General features: G+C 41.2%; 1 protein-coding gene across 1 annotated transcript in view; it reads left to right on the plus strand.

The window, feature by feature from the left end:
- LOC126282212 (fibrillin-2-like) overlaps nt 1–21,809 on the plus strand; it is a 687,537-nt gene that overhangs the window by 495,842 nt on the left and 169,886 nt on the right. The window contains exon 33 of the mRNA XM_049981761.1: nt 16,967–17,125. Within this exon, the coding sequence (XP_049837718.1) occupies nt 16,967–17,125 (159 nt within the window). The remainder of the gene's footprint in view (nt 1–16,966; nt 17,126–21,809) is intronic.

Genomic DNA, 21,809 nt, shown 5'->3' on the forward strand with positions numbered 1-21,809 from the left:
CTGTCGCTGGAGATTCGAATTTACCCTGGGTTGCAGGATCCTTATAAGACTTCATTTGAAGTACGTGGACCATATCTCTGATCTTTTGTCGTCTTGTGTCGGGATCGAAATCTTCAACTTCATAAGTAACATCAGACAACTGTTTTACAACCTTATATTGTCCAAAGTAGCGCCTGAGGAGCTTCTCAAAGAGGCAAACCTTCCAAACAGAAGTGAAGACCCAGACAAGGACACCAGGCTGGTAAACAGCAGGGCGGTGGCTCGCGTCATACTTTCAGTGATCATTTTCTTGAGCCTGCAGCATGTGGAGTCGAGCTAACTGCTGAACTTCCTCTGCTCTGGTTAACACCTGGCTGATGTTGTCGTTGTCTACATCATCGGGATGTAAAAACAAAGATTCCAAGACTTACCAAGCGGGAAAGCGCCGGTAGATAGGCACAATAAATAAAACACACAAACACACACACAGAATTTCTGTGTGGGTGTTTGTGTGTTTTATTTATTGTGCCTATAAAAATTCTGTGTGTGTGTGTGTGTGTGTGTGTGTGTGTGTGTGTGTGTGTGTGTGTGTGTGTTTTATTTATTGTGCCTATCTACCGGCGCTTTCCCACTTGGTAGTCTTGGAATCTTTGTTTTTAATATATTTTTCCCATGTGGAAGTTTCTTTCTATTTTATTTACATCATCGGGATGCAATGCAAACAGTGTCCATCGTTGTAGTCACCTCACACCCATGCACCAGGAAAATTGGCATAAATCCTGTGGTGTCTTGTTTGGCGGTGTTGTTGGCAAATGTCATGAAGGTAGCATGTCATCCCAATTGCTCTGCTCAATATTGATGAACATTGATAGCATGTCGGTCAAGGTCTTATTAAGGCATTCAGTAAGCCTGTTGAAATTTCAGTCACCAACTTTCTCTTCAGAATGTGTAAATATTTTGTTGACACACACCTAGGTAGGGAGAAACTAAGAGACATCAGAGCTCGAATGGAAAAATTTAGGTGTTCCTTTTTCTCATGTGCCTTCGAGAGTGGAATGGTAGAGTAGTAGTATGAAAATGGTTCAGTGAACCCTCTCCCAGGCACTTAAGTGTGAACTGCAGAGTAAACATGGAGATGTAGATGTAGGCAGTCGTGATGTGATGAGTAATGTCACACCAACGGTTTATCTCTGGCACGAAATTCGATTGGAAAACTTTCCTTCAATCCATAATTAACAACCTTGGGGCACCGCGTTTTAATACAATGTCTTTCACAATGAATTTGGCTACCTCAAATGCTTCGGCTGTTTTCATGGCTTTTGTAATAGCATTGTGTGTCAGATAATCAGTGCAAACAATAATCCATCTATTTTCACTAGCAGATGTTTGAAATCGTCTGAGGAGGTCAATCCCAACATGCTGGAAAGGTGTTTTGGCTGGTGGAATTGGTATGAGTCAGCCAGGTGGTTTCTGACGAACTGTGTGTGGACACTCATAAATAAACCTGGACAGAAAAATCTCTTGTGGATCCTATTGTTTGTCTTAAGAAGTCCTTACTGCCTTAAACTACCTTAAATTGTCCTTTCACATTCTCTGACCGATTTCAGGTAAGCATAAATTGAGATATCTTGGTGTCCTCCTTCTGCTCAGCAGAGAGATCCTGGAGTGCAGCATGACAGTCACTATCTTCATCAGTCTTGATGGTCTTGCACAGGGTTTTGTGAGAGACAGTCGCCATCTTGGTGTTTTCTTCCACTTTTGTACACTATGGTAATGTCATACTCTTGAAGATGTAGTGCCCACCTGGCGAGTCGGCCTGTTGGATCCTTAAGACCTGTCAACCAACAAAGTGGATGATCGTCTGTAACAACTGTGAATGGCCTTTCATAGAGATACTGTCAAAATTTGCATATGGCCCAGATCACAGCGAGACATTCTCTTTCTGTAGTTGAGTTGATTCTCTCAGGTTTTGTAAGTGTCCTAGAAGCATAGGCTCTTTTCCATTTGAAATTTGCACCAGAACAGCACTGATCCCATACCAACAGGCATCTGTGTGTAGTTCTGTAGGTGCTTTCTCATCATACAGACCAAGTACAGGGTCAGCTGTCAGAGCTTTTCGCAGTACATCAAAAGAATATTGTTGAGCACCACACCAGATAAATTTAGCATTGGCTTTTAACAACTCTTGGAGTGGCCTGGCTTTGATACAAAAGTCTTTGATAAAATGATGGTAGTAATAACATAATCTGAGGAAGCTTCTCACATATCTAATACTTTTCGGAATACAAAATTCCGTTATAGATCTCATGTTTTCTGGGTCTGGCCACACACCTTCATTTGACACAAGGTGTCCAAGTATTTTGATTTCTTTTTCTCCAAAGAGACGCTTTTTTGGATTAAGGTTCGGTCCGGCTTGTTGTAGACACTTAAGAACAGCCCTGAGTCTTTTTGTGTATTCATCAAATGTCTCTGAGAACACTATAATGTCATCTAAATAACAAAGGCACATCATCTAGTTCAGGTGAGTTAGAAGATTATCCATCATCCGTTCAAAAGTTGCTGGTGCATTACACAAACCAAACGGCATTACCTTAAACTCAAACAGGCCCTCAGGGGTACTTAATGCAGTTTTCTCAAGATCAGCCTCATCTACTTCAATTTTCTAGCATCCCAAGTACTTGTCCTTGGTTGAGAAAAACTTAGCCCCCTTCAAACAATCTAGTGTATTGCCAGTTCGTGGAAGAGGGTAAACGTTCTTTTTAGTTATGTTATTAAGCTTCCTGTAATCAACACAAAAGTGTCAGCTACCATCCTTCTTCCTGATGAGAACCACTGGTGACGAACTTGGACTCTGCGAAGGCTAAATGATGTCATTCTTCATCATTTTCTCTACTTTGTCATGAATTATTCAACGTTCTGTTGCTGACACATGATCGCTCTCTGGCTCTGTTGGTCTCCAGTGCTAATTCGGTGCTTCACCATTGATTTGTTGGAGTGAAGCATTCAGAGAACTCTTGAAGAATGTCAAGTAGCTTCTTCTGTTGTTCCGTAGTGAAATCTGGTGATAGTCGAGCTAGAAGATCTTGTCTCGTAGCGATAGTGCCAATTTCGCCCACAGACTTGGCATGGCTCAGCTGTTCGGCAATTAACGGCTCAGTGTTTGCTACACACATGCGTCTTAGAAGGATCTGCGGTTCTCGGCAACAGTTAACTATCTACAATTCACTGAAGTCATTCTTAAACGAGACGACAGAGGCTGGGGTGCCTGAGTTATTCTTCAGCGGTATGATTCTCTTACATTCCACTACAAGATCCATGGGGTGATGCATGGCATGACACATGACAGCTACCTTTCTAGTGCTGACTGTAGGAATGATCATGTCATCCACCACACAAAGTCTCCACACACTCAGATGTGCATTTTCCTGTCCACAGTCTCTCATCTCGTCTAGCATAATCTTCAAATGACCACAATATATAATTGCCTGAGAAGCTTTCAAAAAGTCCCGTCCGAGAATGACATCATGACTACACTCCTGTAAGATGATGAATTCTAAGGGCTGTGTATGGCCACTTATACCCACATGAATGGTACATCTTCCTGTAGGTTTTACACATTTCCCATTAGCCACCTTCAGCAGAGATGTTTTGTTGTTGATGAATGTGGTTTTCTGCAGCTGGCAATGGTACTTCTCTGAAATGACTGAATATGATGCTCCAGAGTCCACAAGAGCTTGGGCTGGGTGACCATCCATGAATATATCGACATAGTTTCCTATCATTTTTGTAGTGATCAACGATGGAGGATTTTTCTCTTCGGCGGCCTCACCTCCAAGGAGTGTCACACAGTTTAGTTTTCCAGGTTGCAGTGGCTAGGAGATCGGCTGCAGCTTCTAAACGGTGATGGAGACCTTGATCAGCGTGTTGGGGAGCGTCTTCTCCAGTGGCTATCGTATTTACTCGAATATAAGCCGCACTCGAATGTAAGCTGCACCTGAAAAATGAGACTCGAAATCAAGGAAAAAAACTTTTCCCGAATCTAAGCCACACCTGAAATTTGAGACTCGAAATTCAAGGTGAGAGAAAAGTCTTAGGCCACACCTCCAAATCGAAACAAAGTTGGTCCATTATAATATGAGACACAATTGTGGTCGAATGAATGATGATACAGCTACAGTAGTTTGGTTCGAGTCGTAAGCTTAGCAGTTAAGCCTTACCTGGTAGCCATTGCTATGCATCAGGTGCTCCATCCGTATTTATACGGGTACCCTTCCTTTTTCATGTGCTTCGTCTGGTTTGAATTGATTGCTTCTTCTTCTTCTTCTTCTTCTTCTTCTTCTTCCTCCTTTTTCGCCATTCTCTTTGTTATAGTTGTTTGCGTCACTCTAAGTTGAAAATGCATTACTGTACTGTGTCATGGATTGTTTGTCGCATTCTGATAATGTGTGTTTACAACCTGTCGCTGCTCGCGGCATTGCTTGCTTTTGTGCAAGCTACCACCACTTACAATTAAAAAACAAAAGAGAGGAATCATCTCATTAGCGAAACAATGGCAAGAGACTGCTATTTGTTGTTACTTACACTGCTGCTTTCTTCGATAATGATCAACAAGAACCAAATAATAGACTGCATATGATGGAAGATGTTCTGAACGAGAGTTAGCGAAAATTTATCTCCGTTTGAAAATCTTTGCAGATGGCTCTTTAGTACATTACATTCTGCACAGAAATGAGAGTCATCTTAGTTTTAAAAATCTAGTCAATTGCTGTGCTTCATTTCTGACTGTACCGCTATTAGGCATAAGAATAATAGAAATATAAACATGACATGATATGTATGTTCTTCCGCGTTTGCTGTTGTCTCACTCTAGTTTGTAGTTTATTAGGCAGACAGGATTTAAATGAGCAAACATGAAACAATACATGGCAAAATGTTTATATTCGTATTATTCTTATAGTGAAGAAAATACTGCATGTGATTCACAATACATAAAAGTTCCTATTAGCAACCATCTCTTCTCACAGGTAGGAAAAAAATCAGAACGTAGAGTTGGCCATACTGACAAACATACCAAACAGTCTTGCCAGTCGGATTTTCATAGTACATTGAAATGCTGCTTCATTCGAATATGAACAAAACGGAATTTGTATTTGCTTCGTTGGGTAATGTATGAAAATGCAGAGTTTGAAGCTCGGGGTGCAGAAAAAAGCTCATCTTCCACCTTTTCTTTTTTAATTTATTTGCTGACGCAGAGGTTTTGGTACCAGTATTTATCTTTGTGCCTTCAAAGCATGCCTGTGGAGCGCTACATATATTCGACGGCAGAACTTAGTTGTGGCGGCACCTACCAACATTTTTCAGAACTTCCACCTACTTTGCACTCAATTCTAAGCCGCAAGCATTTTTTTTTTTTTTTTGATTACAAAAACTGGAAAAAAGTGCAGCTTAGATTCGAGTAAATACGGTAGCTTGCGGCGATCGTGACCTACGTCATCGTGCACCCACATTTTCTTGTGCATCCCGTAATTGGTGTCACCTAAGATTGGTCTACCTGTCTTCTGGCATGGGCATCATCAAATATCTGCCATCTTTCATGACAATAGTGCACCACATGTCCCAGTCGTCCGCAGTTGAAACATACTGGTTGGTTATCCTGGGTCCTCCAGACGCCAGTTTTCCTTCGTCCCCAAACTGGTTCCTCATGTGGCATTGTAGGAACATAAATTTGCCTGGGTCTCAACATTTTCACCATTTTAAATGGAAATGAAGAACGAGAAATTTGGTTCAGTGTCTGTTCTGCTTCCTCCCTTATGACCTCAGGAAGCATCTCGGTTTTTTGCTCATCGTGCAATCCAGTGCCTTCTCAACTTCCCCTCTCACTATATGATGAAGAATACTTGTGAAATCATTTCCTTCCTCCATCATAGACATCGTTACGACATTTGGAAGCCATTCAAACTTCTTGCGTGTAATTATTTTTTTATGCATTGTCTTGATACACTGGCTCCATTTTATGAAATCGTCTGCTGTCAAAACCTCTTTCAGGAGTAGGGCTTGATACATGTCCTCAGCAACACCCTTCATGAGATGTGCAACCTTATCTTCCCCCTTCGTTCTAGGATCCACTATTTTACACAGCTTCATGACATCTTGAATGTAGGATGCTGTAGTTTCTCCTGGGCGCTGTGCCCTGCACTTTAATTTATCTTCAGCCTTGCACGTCTGTCGTTATGTGTCGTCGAAATATTTGTGCAGTTCCTCCTGGAATACTTCACAGCTTGTGAACTTGTTCTCATACCATTGCTTGGCAGTGCCCCCCAAGTAGAAAAATACATTAGCCAAACACACGGTGTCATCCCATTTGTTAAATTTCGCTATACACTCATATACCTTCAGCCACTTGTTTGGATCTTGACCATCATCACCAGAGAACCTGGAAGGATGTCTCATGTGGTGACACGCAGTTGCTGTCATCATAACGTCCTGTTCTTGTTCTGTCACCTATAGATTGTGATCTGTTGAATATGGCTTGAACTCTGGTTTTTCGCATGTAAACGGTGGCTCTGTCGTGGCCTGATGGGAACCACTGTGTCGACGATAATGTGCTCTATCACAAGGTCCAATACCCAAGCGCCTCCACCAGAATAATGTCATGTAGAAGAAGGTGTAATTAGATGAATGATGAACACTAACTTCTCTTATCGAAGGTTCATTCACCACATTCACATACAAGAGCGTGGAGCGAACTGCATTCTGCTGAAACACATACGTTATATATACAGTTACAGAATATTCCAGTGCAATGATTCTTGACATTTTTGGATACTTCTAGAATGTCATCATCATCAGTTATCTGCTATATTAGCAGGTCCTTTGCCTCTCCATTTTCTGTGATCTATTTCTTCCTTCTTAAGGCTGCTGTATATTGTACCGTCCATCATGTCATCCAATATCTGGAATCTCGCTTCTGTTTCCCTTCTACATAACCTTCTAAAACTTTTTTTTATCAGTCCATCATTCTTTCTTAATATATGCCCAATCCAATTTCTTTTTCGTCTCTTTATTACATCTAGTAACTGTCTTTTCTCTCCCACTCTTCTCAATACCTCTTCATTTTTTACTCTGTCCAGCCAACTTATTCTTTCCATCCTCCGCCATGTCCAGATCTCAAAAGCCTGCAGCCATTCTCTGTCTTTCTTCCTCATAGTCCATGTTTCTGCGCGATATAGAAGAACACTCCACACAAGACATTTTATGAGTCTTTTCCTGAGTTCTCTGTCCAGACCGCAGCAGAAAAATCCTCCTTTTCTTATAAAACGCCTCTTTTGCAATTGCTATTCTTGTTTTAATTTCTGTGGTGCACTTCCAGTCGGGCTGTTCTTGTATTTCTCCACTCAGCATTATTTTTATTTCCTTATTTCCTCCCAGTGCTAATACTTTTGTTTTAATTGTGTTAATTTTCATTCCATATTTTTTCCATTAGTTTCAATGGTATCCACCAAATCCTGTAATTCTTTTTCCGCTGTGGCTAGGAGGACCATGTCATCAGCAAACCTCAAACATCCTACTCTTATTCCTCCAATTCCTGTGCCTTTGTCATCTGATGAACATTAGTCAATCATATTTTCCAAGTAGAGGTTGAAAAGAATTGGTGATAGCATTCTTGTCTTACTCCTTTTCCTAGTGCTATCCAGTTTCTACTTTCGCCTCTCACTTTAATTGAAACTTTTTGATTAAGATATAATGAGTTTACGAGTCTTCTGGTTTTCCAGTCGACTCTCTTTTCTCTCATTATAGTCGCAAGCTTGTCCCAAACCACATTGTCAAATGCCTTTTCTATGTCGGTGAAGCACATGTATAGGTCTCTTCCTTTTTCAATAAACCTTTCTCCCAAGATTTGTAGGAGCCCTATTGCATCTCTTGTGCCCATATTTCATCTGAAGCCAAACTGCTCCTCGCCAAGATTCTCCTCTATTACATTTTCAAGTCTTTTATTAATTATTCTTAACATTACTTTGGCTGCATGTGAAATGAGGCTGATTGTCCTGTGCTTGCTGCATTTCCTGGTTCCTTGTTTTTTTTTGGTAATGGAATCATTACTATTGTCAGAAAGTCCTTAGGCCATTCACCACTGTCATATAGGTTATTACATAATCTCAACATTTCTCTTATTCCATCTTGGTTCAAGCATTTTAATATTTCTCCTGGTATCGTATCTGTACCTACTGCTTTGCCATTTTTCATTGCAGCTATAGCAGACTTTACTTCTTCCATTATGATGGTTGGTCCTTTCTCGTTATCACTTACACTGTTGTGTGATTCAAGTTACAGAGTTTCTGGTTTGCTATTTGTGTCATATAGCTCTTTTAGATATTCTTCCCATCTATGGAGGACATCGTCACGATGTTTGTACACTACCTCTTCATCTTTGCTCAAAATTTCCATAGTAGAACTTCCTGCTCTGTTTTGTTCCCATGTCATAGTCTTTACTCTGTTGTATAATAGGTCATATCTTCCTTTCCTGTCCAGTTCTTCAATTTCATCACATTCCTCATTTAGCCATTTTTTCCTAGCCTGCTCTGTTTCTCTTTGCAGTTCATTATTTAACCTTCTGTATATCTTTCTTGCATCTTCAGTGCCCTTGTTTTTCAATTTTCTTCTCTCCTCCATCTTGGAAATCATTTCTTGTGCGACCCATGGGTTTTTTGACCTTTTCCCTTTTACATATCCTACATTTTGCTGCCCTGATTTAGTGATTCCTTCTTTCAGCATATTCCAGTTCTTGTTGGCATTATCAGGTGGTTCTTTGTCTCATAATGTGTCCAGAAACTCCCGAGACAGCATTTCTGTAATTTGTTCTTTGTTGGATCTTATCTTCTCTAGATCCCACTTCTTCACCATGGTCACCTTCTTCAGTTTTTTCATTCTTATTTCTGTTTCTGCCATAAGTAAGTTGTGGTCACTATTAATATCTGCACCTGATAATGTGTGCACCTTGTTGATTCCATTCCTGTATTTTTTCTTTTACCAGTATAAAATCAATTTTGTTTCTGTACTTATCCCCTGGTGATTTCCAAGTGTAGAGCCTCCTCTTGTGGTTCTTGAACTATGTGTTTGCCGCCATCAGCTGCCTTCCCTGCAGAAGTCAATTAGCCATTCACCTCTATCATTTCTCTTTACAAGACCATGACTGCCTACTACGTTTCCCTCTTTCCCTTTTCCCACAATGGCGTTCCAGTCTCACATTACTATTTTGCAGCATTTTTTATTTTCGTCCATTATTCTCTCTATGTCATTATACATTCTTTCTACAATTTGGTCATCATGTTCTGAAGTTGGCAGAATGCACTTGAACCGAATATAGAAATTCAAATTTTACAGTTCACGTGAGTTTTGAACTCACGACCCTCCATGCAGAAGTCTAGTATCATAACCACTACACCATGTTGATTGTGCTAATCAGCTTCTTCTGCAACAATATAATCGTGAGGGAAGTTGCTGACCAGAGGAGAGCCAAACATAATCAGTTGGAGAGAAAGCATTGATGTTCTGAATGAATGAGGGCAGGATACTGTGGTCATGGGCTTGGATTTAATAGTGTCATCATTAAATATAAAATAGATGAGGGTATCACATTTTTGGATTAGTGGGAAAGATTCCTTTAGGTGAAGTGTCAGTTGGTGAGGATGTTAAAGTACTAAGAAAATTCTCATTTCAGTGTCACAAATTTATTAAAATATTTGCCTTCAAGGGAACAGTTGTTGTAGATGAAGATGTAGATGCGAAAAGTAGTGTTCAGATACTAGGAGATTTTGTGTATGGAAGATGTTGGCTGTATGAGGAGGTGGCTGTTACAATCATGGAGCCTGGTGGTTATTGGACAAGAAAGTAGTTGATATTGTTAAAAAAAAGGAAAGTGGTTTGTGGGCAATGAACTGAAGGTACTGGCAGGATAGAGTGAAGTTCTTTCCAGTAAGGACACAAGAACCAGCCACAATAAGATGAGGGGCATTGTTGGATTTGTGTCCTGTGATAAATCTATAGGGACAGCAAGAGTTTGTGAAAGAAGGGTTCAGTTTAGAGACTGGGATGCATTTGATGATTTAAACAGGCATTTGAGGTCATTGTAGTCCTTTATAATGGGATCCCTTCAGCAAATCTTTCATGTATATATTGCAGACTGTTGACAGAGACATTATGCGACATGATGACTGTGTTCCATAATAGGACTAATGGTACCTTAATATGCAGAGAGACGAACAACACTAGGTTTAATTTTGAGGTCTCATTGTAAATTCAGACATAAAGTTCCACAACATCTTTGAAGATTTTTATATTCACACAAATTGCTTATCCACTCTCATGAATCCAGCTTACCACGAGTTCACTCCTGAGTGCAAACTGTTCCTGACCATACGTGAACTACTATATGTAGATTAGGAGTACTATTGCTAATGTATGTTAATAGCTCCAAAGATTATATTGCTAATAATCTAAGAGTACTGGTAGGTGACACAGTTATCTCTTATAAAGTGATACACAAAGAGAATTGTTCCAGTGCACTCTCAGATCTCGCGAGATCTTAGTCTGATAAAAATGTTGATAACTTACTATACATATAGGAAAGTAAATTTGTTATTATTAATTAAACACACACAACACTGGTGTAACATTCTACAGTATTTATAATAATAAATTCTACAATAATAAATAAACACACATAACACTGGTGTAATATTTTGCAATATTTATAATAATAGATTCTACAATGATAAAAGTTGTAGAATGTTACACCAGTGTTGCATGTGTTTCACTCATAATACATGACATATTCTACCAAGAACTATGGAACAGTCAGTTAATAAATTAATTATTTTAATTGTAGTTTAAAAGGTAGTCATAATTCATGTTCTAGGTTAATGGTGATCGGTCATGATTAAAGTATTGTATATATAGCTGATACACCAAATGAAAGTGAGTGCTTATGAAATTTCATGATAGATAAGAGTGGATCATTCTGATGCGTTTTCAACCAGAAGTACAATTACACTTTAATGATATTTATAGCCAATAGTAAATTCTGTTTTGGACTAGTTATTATGAAATATAAAATGACAGAAAATGGATGGAAAATAATTTGCACATTGACATTTCAATATGACATTAAGTATATGGCGCAGATCTAAATAATTGTGCTAAACTCTTCAACAAGTCTCTTGCAGACATAAGGAAAGAAGATAAGGAAATTCAGAAATTATAAGATACAGTAAAGGAATGCCTTAACAACCATTCCTCTTTGTAACTTATTTGAATTGTAGAATCATGCATCCCCATTAATAGGGGTAATATTACATGCCAAGTGAGCCTTCATTTCTAGTTTACACAGGTGATTAGCCCTTTATTAAGTATCCCTGTGCTTCTTAAACAGGAAGAATGCAATAGTCAATTAATATTAACTAGAAGGCCACTGCAGCCATGGCCAAAAAAATATATATATATATTTACTAACAGTTAGTATCTGTGTGTTTGTCTCTCATATGATGAAGTACTTTGTCTGAAAGTTGGTATCTTCCAACAAAGAGATAGAGGGGCTGGCCAGTACTTACCTCAGCTCAGTACAGCCGATAGATACACAAAAAACAACCGAAAATTTATGTTCCTAGCTTTCGGAATAAATGTTCCTTGATCAGGGAGGAGAGAAGGGAAAGAAAGAGAAGAAGGGAAAGTGTATTTAGTTACTCACAACCCAGGTTATGAAGCAACAGGGAAAGGAAAACAGGGAGGGTAGCAAGGATGGAGGCATGGTTGTCAGAGGGAAGCCAAAGATATTCTACTGTAGGTACTGTGCCAGCTTCAAACCAAAGAGGATGCATAAAGAAGTAAAGAGGTGTATAGTATAAAGATGTAGGATGAAAAGATGCATGAATGGCTAAAGAGGAAAGGGAAAGAGGAGAAGACTGAAGAGTAAATGGGAGTGAGGTTGTTTAACGTAGGTTCAGTCCAGGGGGATGGCGGGATGAAAGGATGTGTTGGAGTGCAAGTTCCCATCTGCGCAGTTCAGAGGGACTGGTGTTGGGTGGGAGAAGCCAAATGGCACATACGGTGTAGCAGGTTCCTAGGTCCCTAGAATTATGCTGGAGACCATGCTCCGCTACTGGGTATTGGACGTCTCCTAGGCGGACAGTTCGTCTGTGTCCGTTCATGCGCTCAGCCAGTTTAGTTGTTGTCATACCAATGTAAATGGCTGTGCAGTGCAGGTATGTCAGCTGATAAATAACATGTGTAGTTTCACATGTGGTCCTGCCTTGAATTGTGTATGTTTTACCAGTAGTGGGGCTGGAGTAGGTGGTTGTGGGGGGATGCATGGGGCAGGTTTTGCAGCAGGGTCGGTTACAGGGGTAGGAACCGCTGGGTAGAGAAGGTAGTCTGGGAATATTGTAGGGTTTAACAAGGATGTTACGGAGGTTAGGGGGACGACAAAAGGCAACTCTGGGTGGTGTGGGGAGAATTTTGTCAAGGGATGATCTCATTTCAGGGGTTGACTTGAGAAAGTCATATCCCTGGCGGAGTAATTTATTGATGTATTCGAGGCCAGGATAATATTGGGTGACAAGGGGGATGCTTCTGTGTGGTCTGAGGGTAGGAACATTGTTGTTGTACGGGAAGGAATGTATTGCTCGGGAGATCTGTTTGTGGACAAGGTCTGCAGGATAGTTGCGGGAGAGGAAAGCACTGGTCAGGTTATTGGTGTAATTGTTGAGGGACTCGTCACTGGAGCAGATACGTTTGCCACGAATACCTAGGCTGTGGGGAAGGGAGCGTTTGATGTGGAATGGATGGCAGCTATCAAAGTGAAGGTACTGTTGTTTGTTTGTGTGTTTGATATGCACAGAGGTGTGGATGTGAGCTTCAACAAGATGAAGGTCAACATCCAGGAAGGTGGCTTGGGTTTTGGAGAAGGACCAGGTGAAATTCAGATTCGAAAAGGAGTTGAGGTTATGGAGAAAATTAAGGAGTGTTTCTTCACCATGAGTCCAGACCACAAAGATGTCATCTATAAACCTATACCATGCCAGGGGAAGCAGCTGTTGGGTCTTCAGGAAAGCCTCCTCCATGCGGCCCATGAAGAGGTTGTCATAGGACGGAGCCATCCTGGTTCCCATGGCCGTTCCCCTGATTTGTTTGTAGGTCTGGCCTTCAAAAGTAAAGTAATTATGGGTGAGGATGAAGTTGACAAGTGTGGTAAGGAATGAGGTTTTTGGAAGATCTTCGGGTGGGCATTGGGAGAGGTAGTGCTCAAGGGCAGAGAGACCATTGGTGTGTGGGATGTTTGTGTAAAGGGATGTAGCATCTATGGTGACAAGAAAGGTTTCAGGTGGGAGAGGGGTGGGAATGGACTTGAGGCGTTCTAGGAAGTGGTTTGTGTCCTTGATGTAGGATGGGAGTCTGTGGGTGATAGGTTGGAGGTGTTGGTCTACCAGAGCTGAGATACGTTCTGTTGGGGCTTTCAAGCCTGCTACAATGGGATGGCCAGGATGGTTCTCTTTGTGAATTTTGGGTAATAGGTAGAAGGTATGGGTACGTGGCTCAGGTGGAGTGAGTAAGTCTATGGAAGCCATTGTGGGGCCTCGTAAGGGACCTCGGATTTTTAGGATTTTCTGCAGCTCAGTCTGGATGGAGGGAATGGGATCCTGGGTAACAGCTTTGTAGGTTGAGGTGTCGGAGAGTTGACGCAGTCCTTCTGCCACATACTCCACATACTCCACACGGTCAAGTACCACAGTTGTGGAGCCTTTATCCACCGGGAGGATGACAATAGAGCGGTCTGTTTTCAGCTCCTCAATGGCATGGGATTCAGCTGGGGTGATGTTGGGGGTTGTCGGGATGTTCTTCAAGAAGGACTGGGAGGCACCACTGGATGTGAGGAATTCCTGAAATGTCTGCAAGGGATGGTTTTGGGGGAGGGGAGGAGGATCCGTTTGAGAAGGTGGTCGGAACTGTTCTAGACAAGGTTCAACACTGCGTCTAGTATTTGGGGGCAGTGTTTGGGTAGTGAAGTGATATTTCCAGTTGAGGTTCCAGGTGAATGAGAGGTGATCTTTAACCAGGGCAGTGTGATTGAATTTAGGTGTTAGGCTAAAGGTTAAGCCTTTTGATAGAACAGATGTCTCTGGAGGAGAGAGGGATCTGGATGAGAGGTTTAGAACTGAATTGGGGTTGGTGATATGTGGCATTTGACTGTGGTTATTGTTGAGATTTGGTCTGTGTGAGGTATGTGCTGGGATGGGGAGATTGAGTAGGTTGGCTAGGCTAGGTTTGTTGGCTATGAGAGGGGTTTGTTGACGGTTCTGTTGTGGTTGGTGTTTGTGAGGGATAGGGAGAGGGACACCACTTCTTAGGTGTTGCACTAGCACTGTGGATAGTTTTTTCAGGTGGTGTGTGGCATGGGACTCAAGTTTGCAGCTGGCTTCTAGGATGATGTTCCTGAGTGTGTTCTCCAAGCACACTTACCAACTTCATCCTCACCCATAATTAGTTCACTTTTGAAGGCCAGACCTACAAAGAAATCAGGGGAACGGCCATGGGAACCAGGATGGCTCCGTCCTATGCCAACCTCTTCATGTGCCACATGGAGGAGGCTTTCCTGAAGACTCAAAAGCTGCTTCCCCTGGCCTGGTATAGGTTTATAGATGACATCTTTGTGGTCTGGACTCATGGTGAAGAAACACTCCTTAATTTTCTCCATAACCTCAACTCCTTTTCGAATCTGAATTTCACCTGGTCCTTCTCCAAAACCCAAGCCGCCTTCCTGGATGTTGACCTTTGTCTTGTTGAAGCTCACATCCACACCTCTGTCCATATCAAACCCACAAACAAACAACAGTACCTTCACTTTGATAGCTGCCATCCATTCCACATCAAACGCTCCCTTCCCTACAGCCTAGGTATTCATGGCAAACGTATCTGCTCCAGTGACGAATCCCTCAACAATTACACCAATAACCTGACCAGTGCTTTGCTCTCCCGCAACTATCCTGCAGACCTTGTCCACAAACAGATCTCCCGAGCAATACATTCCTTCCCGTACAACAACAATGTTCCTACCCTCAGACCACACAGAAGCATCCCCCTTGTCACCCAATATTATCCTGGCCTCGAATACATCAATAAATTACTCCGCCAGGGATATGACTTTCTCAAGTCAACCCCTGAAATGAGATCATCCCTTGACAAAATTCTCCCCACACCACCCAGAGTAGCCTTTTGTCGTCCCCCTAACCTCCGTAACATCCTTGTTAAACCCTACAATATTCCCAGACTACCTTCTCTACCCAGCGGTTTCTACCCCTGTAACCGACACTGCTGCAAAACCTGCCCCATGCATCCCCCCACAACCACCTACTCCAGCCCCACTACTGGTAAAACATACACAATTCAAGGCAGGACCACATGTGAAACTACACATGTTATTTATCAGCTGACATACCTGCACTGCACAGCCATTTACATTGGTATGACAACAACTAAACTGGCTGAGCGCATGAACGGACACAGACGAACTGTCCGCCTAGGAGACGTCCAATACCCAGTAGTGGAGCATGGCCTCCAGCATAATTCTAGGCACCTAGGAACCTGCTACACCGTATGTGCCATTTGGCTTCTCCCACCCAACACCAGTCCCTCTGAACTGCGCAGATGGGAACTTTCACTCCAACACATCCTTTCATCCCGCCATCCCCCTGGACTGAACCTACGTTAAACAACCTCACTCCCATTTACTCTTCAGTCTTCTCCTCTTTCCCTTTCCTCTTTAGCCATTCATGCATCTTTTCATCCTACATCTTTATACTATACACCTCTTTACTTCTTTATGCATCCTCTTTGGTTTGAAGCTGGCACAGCACCTACAGTAGAATATCTTTGGCTTCCCTCTGACAACAATTCCTCCATCCTTGCTACCCTCCCTGTTTTCCTTTCCCTGTTGCTTCATAACCTGGGCTGTGAGTAACTAAATACACTTTCCCTTCTTCTCTTTCTTTCCCCTCTCTCCTTCCTGATTAAGGAACATTTATTCCGAAAGCTAGGAACTTAAATTTTCGGTTGTTTTTTGTGTATCTATCGGCTGTACTGAGCTAAGTACTGGCCAGCCCCTCTATCTCTTTGTAGGTATTTGTTTCACATCTTTATATGAGATTTTCCATTAATTGTTTAGTTGGTATCTTCCATCAGTCTACTTTAAATATGTCTGCCTGTTACTCAATGCCTCCTCTGTGTGGTGAGTAGCAGTTTATTCTAATCGATATTGCTACTGCATTGTGGATTGTCCCACTGTTTGAATTAGCATAGTGTCTTATCTTCTGTCTTGAAATCCAGTGCTGTTTCCAGTTTTTACTATTTTCTGTACCATTCAATTACACAGTGTCTGTCCATTCCTTTCTCTACCTTCCCTGTTTCCTTGTGCCCTCCCAAACCGCACACACTTTCCATGTGCGTACCAAACACCTTGTGACACACCTACTTCTGTTTTCTCTTGTGGTGACAGTCGGGCTTGCATACAACACACACCAGTATGTTCACAAAGTGCACAACCTCTGCCCCATGTTCTCTATGCTGATATAATTATTCTTAGAACTTTAAAATGATCCTGTCACCACCTTTCATCCACACACACACACACACACACACACACACACACACACACACACACACACACACACACACACGCCATGCTGACCTCTCTCTCTCTCTCTCTCTCTCTCTCTCTACCTGCCAACCTGCACTCCGCACAATTACCATCTTTTTATTTCATTTTATTTATATTTTGAGCCACAGCACCTGGAGCCTACAGTGGTTGTGTGTGTGTGTCTTTCACCAGATGAAGGAATTTCCTGATAGCTGATGTTTCTCAACAGCCTACTTTTAAATGTGAGTAGCAGTCCATCCTGATTTATATTGTTAAACTTAACTGTTTCATTTATGATTACAGAACAATGTGTAGATATGAGAAAGGCTCAATGCTACCTCGAATGTGAAGGCTGGCGCTGCTCATCACCTATGTCGCACAACCAAACACGGAAAGTGTGCTGTTGTTCAATGGGAGCTGCCTGGGGTGAGCCAGGGCAACCATGCCCCAAACAGGGAACAGGTGAGTCAACAAATATGATTTATTATATCATTCTTGGCCATTTTTGAGGCGTCTTATTGTACCTTAACATGTCACTAATATGTAATTCAGAATAGCATGCACTTGTGATACATTTTTGTAGTACAGCAGTATAAATTAAACTGTTGCTTTAAGCCACTGTACTGTACATACACCATCACCATCAGTTTCCTGCCATATTAGCAGGTCTTTTCTGTCTCCATTTCCTGCAATCCGTTTCTTCCTTCTCAGTTGTGTGTGTGTGTGTTTGTGTGTGTGTGTGTTTGTGTGTGTGTGTGTGTGTTTGTTGCTGTCCATCACATCATCTAGGCTCTGAAATGTTTTTGCTCCTTACCTCCTCTTCCTTTCCACGTACCTGTCTAATGCTGTTTTTATATGCCACTCCTTCTTTCTTAATAAATGTTAAATCCTATTTTGTTTCCTTCTTTTTATCGCATTAAATAATTGCCTTTGATCTCCCACTCTTCTCAGTACCACATCATTCTTCATTCGTTCCATCCTTCGCTATGTCCACATGTCAAAAGCCTCCAGTCTTGCCCTATCTGTCCTCCTCAATGTTTATGTGTCAGCGCCATACAGGAGGACACCACTCACAAAATATTTTATTAGTCTTTTCCTCAGATCATTAAACACACTGCTGTAGAAAATTCGCCTTTCAGGGTGGTTAGCAATCCTTGAATCCTTGAAAACCATGAATCTTACATAACCTTGAACAACCGGGGAAAAGCCGGGAAATTCAAACAAAGTTATAATTTAACAGCATTATATTAAGTTAAGTCGACTTATCTTAGAAGAAAGATTAAGAAAAGGCAAACCTACGTTTCTAGCATTTGTAGACTTAGAGAAAGCTTTTGAAAATGTTGACTGGAATACTCTCTTTCAAATTCTGAAAGTGGCAGGGGTAAAATACAGGGAGCGAAAGGCTATTTACAATTTGTACAGAAACCAGATGCCACTTATGAGTCGAGGAACATGAAAGGGAAGCTGTGCTTGGAAAGGGAGTGAGACAGGGTTGTAGCCTGTCCCCGATGTTATTCAATCTGTATATTGAGCAAGCAGTGAAGGAAACAAAAGAAAAATTCGGAATAGGTATTAAAGTCCATGGAGAAGAAATAAAAACGTTGAGGTTCACCGATGACATTGTAATTCTGTCAGAGACGGCAAAGGACTTGGAAGAGCAGTTGAACGGAATGGACAGTGTCTTGAAAAGAGGATATAAGATGAACATCAACAAAAGCAAAACGAGGATAATGGAATGTAGTCAAATTAAATCGGGTGATGCTGAGGGAATTAGATTAGGAAATGAGACACTTAAAGTAGTAAAGGAGTTTTGCTATTTAGGAAGTAAAATAACTGATGATGGTCAAAGTAGAGAGGATATAAAATGTAGACTGGCAATGGCAAGGAAAGCATTTCTGAAGAAGAGAAATTTGTTAACATCGAATATAGATTTATGTATCAGGAAGTCGTTTGTGAAAGTATTTGTATGGAGTGTAGCCATGTATGGAAGTGAAACATGGACGATAACTAGTTTGGACAAAAAGAGAATAGAAGCTTTCGAAATGTGGTGCTACAGAAGAATGCTGAAGATTAGATGGGTAGATCACATAACTAATGAGGAGGTATTGAATAGGATTGGGGAGAAGAGAAGTTTGTGGCACAACTTGACTAGAAGAAGGGATCGGTTGGTAGGACATGTTTTGAGGCATCAAGGGATCACAAATTTAGCATAGGAGGGCAGCGTGGAGGGTAAAAATCGTAGAGGGAGACCAAGAGATGAACACACTAAGCAGATCCAGAAGGATGTAGGTTGCAGTAGGTACTGGGAGATGAAGCAGCTTGCACCGGATAGAGTAGCATGGAGAGCTGCATCAAACCAGTCTCAGGACCGAAGACAAGAAGTCAGTTATTATGATTTTTTGTGTTGTTGAACATATATTTACAGCTCCTGCCAACTTCTGAGAGGTCTGGGTACTTCGTAGGCTCTACTGTGATTGCTAGATGGCTTTAGCAGTATCAGCATAAAAAATTTTCAGTTGTGAAACCTTCTTATTATTTCTTGTTTCGTGAGCATTAGGTGACGTTCAAGTTGTGTCTGTTTCAAGCGTTTTGTGTGCTTTTTGATTGACGTTTTTCAAATATGCTGTGAGGAGGAGAAAAGTTTGGAGCAAATGATTTACAAAGTTCATGATGAATATACAAATGATGGACATGAACCATTTGACAATGATTCAGATTACACGTCTTCTGAGAATAGCAGTAGTTGTAGTCATTTTAAAGATGAGTTGCTGCATATGTTTGTCATATTATTTTCACAGATTGTGTTGTTCTAAAGGATTTTCAGCAGGTACATCAGGAACTGAATGTGAGCATTCAAGTCCAATGAATGTAAAATTGGGCTGTGTATACCCCATTGTTTCTGTGTGTGTCATGCTGTACTACATGATTTTTTATAGTGAGTTCCAAACCATCATCACTACACTGAGTACATCTTACTTAGCAAAAATTCCATTGAGAACTGACATATCAAACATTTCACTCACATCCAATTCGACCATAAAACATTCCTGCTTTTCACTAATTGAGGCCAGCTTCCTCTGCGAATGTTCTTTCTTTCTGACTTTCGTTGTAATGATCTGGTGTACCAACAAGGTTAGGTTCATACACTTGGTTATCATCTTTATTGTTTACTGTAATAACACCTGCCTTTGGCTTTACAACAGTTCTCCTTTTCTTAAAAGCCTTCAGCGGATTTCTAGTCATTTTACATTTACCAGTGATTGTTGTTGTTGTTGTGGTCTTCAGTCCTGAGACTGGTTTGATGCAGCTCTCCATGCTACTCTATCCTGTGCAAGCTTCCTCATCTCCCAGTACCTAATGCAACCTACATCCTTCTGAATCTGTTTGTGTATTCAACTCTTGGTCTCCCTCTACGAGTTTTACCCTCCACGCTGCCCTCCAATGCTAAATTTGTGATCGCTTGATGCCTCAGGACATGTCCTACCAACCGATCCCTTCTTCTAGTCAAGTTGTGCCACAAGCTCCTCTTCTCCCCAATTCTATTCAATACCTCCTCATTCGTTATGTGATCTACCCATCTAATCTTCAGCATTCTTCTGTAGCGCCACATTTCGAAAGCTTCTATTCTCTTCTTGTCCAAACTAGTTATTGTCCATGTTTCACTTTCACACATGGCTACGCTCCGTATAGCAAAACTCATTTACTACTTTAAGTGTCTCATTTCCTAATCTAATTCCTGCAGTATCACCGGACTTAATTTGACTACATTCCATTATCCTTGTTTTGCTTTTGTTGATGTTCATCTTATATCCTCCTTTCAAGACACTATCCGTTCCGTTCAACTGCTCTCCTAAGTCCTTTGCTGTCTCTGACAGAATTAGAAAGTTTTTATTTCTTCTCCATGGATTTTAATACCTACTCCGAATTTTTCTTTTGTTTCCTTCACTGCTTGCTCAATATACAGATTGAATAACATCGGGGACAGGCCACAACCCTGTCTCACTCCCTTCCCAACCACTGCTTCCCTTTCATGCCCCTCGACTCTTATATCTACCATCTGGTTTCTGTTCAAATTGTAAATAGCCTTTCGCTCCCTGTATTTTACTCCTGCCATCTTTAGAATTTGAAATAGAGTACTCCAGTCAACATTGTCAAAAGCTTTCTCTAAGTCTACAAATGCTAGAAATGTAGGTTTGCCTTTCCTTAATCTAGCTTCTAAGATAAGTCGTTGGGTCAGTATTGCCTCACGTGTTCCAATATTTCTACAGAATTCACACTGATCTTACCCGAGGTCGGCATCTACCACTTTTTCCATTTGTCTGTGACGAATTCACATTAGTATATTTCATCCATGACTTATTAAACTGATGGTTCGGTAATTTTCACATCTGTCAACACCTGCTTTGTTTGGGATTGGAATTATTATATTCTTCTTGAAATCTGAGGGTATTTCTCCTGTCTCATACATCTTGCTCGCCAGATGGCAGAGTTTTGTCAGGACTGGCTCTCCCAAGGCCGTCAGTAGTTCTAATGGAATGTTGTCTACTCCCGGGGCCTTGTTTCGAGTTAGGTTTTCAGTGCTGTGTCAAATTCTTCACGCAGTATCATATCTCCTATTTCACCTTCATCTACATTCTCTTCCATTTCTATAGTTGTCCTCAAGAACATCACCCTTATATAGACCCTCTATGTACTCCTTCCACCTTTCTGCTTCCCCTTCTTTGCTTAGAACTGGGTTTCCATCTGAGCTCTTGATATTCGTGCAAGTGGTTCTCTTTTCTCCAAAGGTCTCGTTAATATTCCTGTAGGCAGTATCTATCTTACCCCTAGTGATATGTTCCTCTACATCCTTACATTTGTCCTCTAGCCATCCCTGCTTAGCCATTTTGCACTTCCTGTCGATCTCATTTTTGAGACGTTTGTATTCCTTTTTGCCTGCTTCATTTACTGCATTTTTATATTTTCTCCTTTCATCATTTAAATTCAGTATCTCTTCTGTTACACAAGGATTTTCATGTCGGTTGTATTTTTGTGATTTTCTTCTGGACATTATTCTGCATTATTTACATAATTTTTCGCATTTTCCATCACCATGGATCCTTACTCCTTCCATCTGCATCAATACAAAAAAGTCTTCTTATCCCTA

This window comes from Schistocerca gregaria, chromosome 7, assembly GCF_023897955.1.
Source record: "Schistocerca gregaria isolate iqSchGreg1 chromosome 7, iqSchGreg1.2, whole genome shotgun sequence".
In the NCBI taxonomy this organism is placed as follows: Eukaryota; Metazoa; Arthropoda; class Insecta; order Orthoptera; family Acrididae; genus Schistocerca; species Schistocerca gregaria.